The sequence below is a fragment of the Lathyrus oleraceus genome, chromosome 6, assembly GCF_024323335.1.
Source record: "Lathyrus oleraceus cultivar Zhongwan6 chromosome 6, CAAS_Psat_ZW6_1.0, whole genome shotgun sequence".
In the NCBI taxonomy this organism is placed as follows: domain Eukaryota; kingdom Viridiplantae; phylum Streptophyta; class Magnoliopsida; order Fabales; family Fabaceae; genus Lathyrus; species Lathyrus oleraceus.
The window spans coordinates 313,318,696-313,323,233 of record NC_066584.1 but is presented as its reverse complement, the minus strand read 5'-3'; the positions used below and the strand labels follow the sequence as shown (position 1 = coordinate 313,323,233).

At 43.7% G+C, this 4,538-nt stretch overlaps 1 protein-coding gene across 1 annotated transcript; it reads right to left on the bottom strand.

Moving 5' to 3' along the window:
* Positions 1 to 698: 698 nt before the first annotated feature.
* Positions 699 to 2,507, bottom strand: LOC127095401 (uncharacterized). Its single transcript, XM_051034098.1, has one exon. The coding sequence runs from the start codon at positions 2,505 to 2,507 to the stop codon at positions 699 to 701; it is 1,809 nt and encodes a 602-aa protein (XP_050890055.1).
* Between the last annotated feature and the right edge of the window lie 2,031 nt (positions 2,508 to 4,538).

Sequence of the window (4,538 nt, the reverse complement as noted above, 5' to 3'; positions counted from 1 at the left end):
CTTTGGGCTAAAGCGGAAGATTTTTGAAAACTGAAAAGCTTAATTACTTTGATATGTGGACACAATGTGGGATGTCAACTGCGGTCCAGTTCTTCATAACTACTCCTGGTGTCACAAATCTGGGGCCTTCGTCTTCTGTCTTTCCCTCAAAAGTATCCTCCTCAACTGCTACCATGTTGATAACCCACCGCTGTGAAAGATATCTTTGAAAGGTCGCACCACTGAAGTCTGCACTTGTTTTTCATCAACAAAGCCTAATCCTGCATGGTTAACGTTTTCTGGCAACTCTATCACCTTGCCCCACATTTCTATAGGACCTGTCTTGACAATCTGCTGGGCGTCTTTGAATGACGCGATTGAACCTTCACTTTTCTTGTAATCATCGATGGTCAGGGCCTGAAATGGAGTTTGAACAGCCGTTTCGTCTGCTTCTATCACACTAAACGATGAAAGGTGGCTAATCAGCATAGCCTGCTCCCCATTAACCGTCACTATTTGCCCATTCTTGAAAAAATTTAACTTCTGGTGTAACGTGGATGTAATGGCACCCGCCTCATGAATCCATGGGCGTCCGAGCAGACAGCTATAAGCTGGCACTATATCCATAACCTGGAAAGTGATCTGGAATACATGTGGTCCAATACCAATAGGCAAATCAACTTCTCCAATGACTGATTTTCTTGATCCATCGAACGCTTTCACAATAATTCCACTGTGCCGCATTTGCCCCCTTTGTACTTTAGCTTCACCAAGGTAGACTTGGGCATGACATTCAGAGATGAACCGGTGTCAATTAGGATATTAGACAAAGAATCCCCTTGACAATTGGCTGAGATATGGAGAGCGAAGTTGTGATTCTTTCCTTCTTCTGGCAGTTCTTCATCACAAAAGCCTAAGCCATTGCACGAAGTGATGCTGCCTACAACATTGTTGAACTGCTCTGCTGTTATATCCTGTTCTACAAAGGCTTGATCAAGCACCTTCAGTAGTGCTTCTCTGTGGACAGCTGAATTCAATAATAAGGACAGGATCGAGATTTTTGACGGTGTCTGTAGCAACTGATCTACCACTTTGTAGTCACTGAGCTTGATAATTCTAAGTAGTTCATCTGTTTCTTTATCAAGGGTTGAATTGCTTGTTTTCCCTTCTGCTTCTCTTGTCACTGGTACCACGACTACTGGATCTTTCTCAACATTTCTACTTGGGATAACCGGCGGAGCGAACACGCGGCCACTGCGCGTCATTCGGCTATTTGCTGCGATATTGGTAACTGAGGCTAAGGTTTTAATCTCGACCTCTTTACCGTTCTCAATAATAGTTGTTGCATAGCGGTAGGGGACCGCTTTATCTGAAGTGTAAGGCATTGGGCCCGGAGGGCAAATCACCACTGGCTCCCTCGGATGATAAGCTATCTCTACTTTCTCTGGAATGTTGAAGCAAGGAATGATGACATTCACCTCTTGTTCTTGTGATTCTGGAGAACTCACTTGTCTAGAAATCTGAATCAAACCCTGATCAAGGACGCCTTGCAAATCATCTTGAATCTTTCTACAACCTCTTGAATTGACTGAACATGTACCACAGATCTGGTGGTCATGTTGGAATAGACCATGAGCACATAAAACAGAATGAATTTCAACCAAAGACCGCCGAATCTCCTCTATCTTCGTAACACGTTGTTCATTGAGACAAACTTCTATATTGTTCACTGATGAAGGACCATGACTTGGCATTGGATTGTCCTTCACATTGGGACCCATGTTCTTGAAGGTCAGGATACCTGCTCTTGTCAACTTCTGTACTTCCAACTTTAAAGCAAAACAGTTGTCTAAGTCATGACCTGGAGCATTCTGATGAAAGGGACAAGATACCTCTGGCTTGTACCACCAAGGTAGCACTTCTGGTACAAGAGGTCGTGGTCGTGGTTGCACAAGGTTTTTAGTGATCAAAGCTGGATACAATTCTGCATATGACATTGGAATTGGATCAAAATTGGTTCTTCTTTGCTGTTGTGGTGGACGTTGTTGTAACTGATGTTGATGTTGTTGCTGATACTGAGTATTCTGTTGGAAGCGGTTGGTACGCTGCTGAGGGTATTGGACTTGAACTGGAGCGGAAGTGATTACTGAAGTCACGGCTGCTATATGTTGGTGTTGGGAATGGTAAGGATAATTGATCCTTCTTGGATGATCATAGGACACAGCATTAGTTTCTTGTTCCTTCTTTTTCATAAAACCGTCGTACCTCTTTGCCCCGCTTGAAGATGAACTTCCTTCTCTGACTAGACGCCCTTCTCGAACTGCTTCCTCTAAACGGACTCCCATGTTTACCATGTCAGTAAAGTCTGTAGGAGCGCTTGCAATCATCCTCTCGTAATAAAAAGTATCAAGAGTCTTTAAGAACACTTTCGTCATCTCCTTTTCTTCCATAGGTGGAACAACCTGTGCTGCAATTTTGCGCCACCTTTGCGCGTATTCACGGAATGTCTCCTTTTCTCTTTGTTGCATGGACCTCAACTGATCTCGGTCTGGCACATTATCAAGGTTGTATTTGTAATGTTTGATAAAGGCCTCGCCTAAATCGTTGAAAGTCTTGATCTGAGAACTGTCTAATCCCATATACCAGCGTAAAGCTGCACCGGTAAGGCTGTCTTGAAAACAATGAATGAGCATCCTTTGGTCGTTGGTGTACATTGACATCTTTCGCACGTACATAACCAAATGGGTCTGTGGACAAGAACTTCCTTTGTACTTTTCAAATTCTGGTAGTTTAAATTTTGCTGGCATCCTTACGTCTGGAACCAAACACATATCATTTACATCTCTGCCAAACAGTTCTTTCCCACGAAGAGCTTTTATCTCTTTTTGTAATTCCGCAAACTGATCCTGGAATTCATCCATTCTATCATTGAGACCAGGATCCTCACTTGGGGTAGGGTCGTGATAGACAGGTTCTCCTAGGTGAGGAGTATAGTGAACAACGGGAGGCACATTAGTGAAGACAGGAGCATTTGGTGGAACGAACTCTTGTTGATATCTATCTTGATTAAGATCCCTGGGTATTTCCCAAGGACGGGATGCTGTGATGGTAACAAAAGTGACTGGGACAGCGTTGATTTCTGAAGCGATGACTGTAGTGACGGGTGCTGCTGTTGTCTGATTCTGAATTTGAGGTTGATTCTGTGTCGAAGTCTGTTCTGAATTATGAACTTGAGCCCTAGCCTGGGCTTCCTCTGCTTGTAGACGGGCGGTTAACATTTGGTTGCGCATCTCTGCGGCCTGTGCTTGCGCCTGGATCTGTGCATCTTGTGCTTCGGCAACCTGAGCTTGTGCTGTTTGAAGTTGAGCAGCTTGGGCTGCTTGGTTTGCTATCAATGTCTCGACCATAGCAGAAAGGCGGTCAACCTGAGCTTTCAATTCTCGGTTCTCGTTATCTGTTATCTCCATTCTTCTTTTGTAGTTGGCTCTTGTGTTGTAATTATGCGTCAGCTTGAAATGGATCTGCTGGCGGGAAGCAACTGTTAGAAGACTGGACCAAGACAGACAACCTGTATGCACGTGATGCATGGATATGCAAAATGAATGATTTTCCAAGGAACTCTAAGTGAAGGAAAAGATAGAATTGCAAACATTTTTGATAACAAAACAAAATTTTCATTTTAAGCATTTTTATCAAAATATACAAAGTTATCAACCCAAAATACAACCAAGAAAACCATTTAAGGACATGTGTCATCAGGACGAGCATAAACAAGTAGGAGTTGTCCTTCAAGTCTCTCAATTATTTCTTCATAGGCCTTCTGCATAAAAGCTTTCTCCTTCACCAAACTATCTACAAGACCTTTCCATGCACCTGAGGACTGTGGAATCTGGGAGTAATCTGTTGTGCCTGAGGAAAATAAATCCTCTTGCACCCTTGGACGTTTACCTGCACGATCTTCACCACTCTGCTCCTTTAACTGTCTCTGAAGTTCTTCATTTTCCATTTCGAGCACCTGGGCCTTATCCTTCCAAGCGTCTCTCTCTTTCTTGACCCTCTCCAAGGTGGCTTGGAGTTCTTCTTTGTCATCTAGCGGAAGGTAGGGGGTCTTCAACGGAGCGGGTTTGATAGGATCATGATGTGGGTATGGCATTTTCAACTGTATAGCTCTGGCTCTGATCCACTGGAGGTACGGCTCATAGGAGGTACAATCTTTCTTACCCAATTCAAGTCTCCCTTTGCGACAAACACGATGCCAAGCTCTTACTACTCTCTCTTTCATGGTAGGGTCCTCCTCATTATCCCTCAAGAAAATACCTTCTAAAAGAATGTTAGGAGGCTTGTCCTTCATAGGGTAACCGAGTTGTCTCCTAGCAAGTACTGGATTATAAGAAATGATTCCCTTTGTGCCCATGAGGGGCACATTGGGGAACTCCCCGCAACTATCAATGATCTTCACATCGTCTAAAACTCTACTATACCATGCAATATCTGACTGGGTAAGAGACATAATCCTCTGTGACCATTGAAGTCCTGACTTGCGATCCCAAAAAGTAGCT

Coding starts and splice junctions, on each gene's coding strand:
- LOC127095401 (XM_051034098.1), bottom strand. CDS start 2,507: ATGCAACAAAGAGAAAAGGAGACATTCCGTGAATACGCGCAAAGGTGG.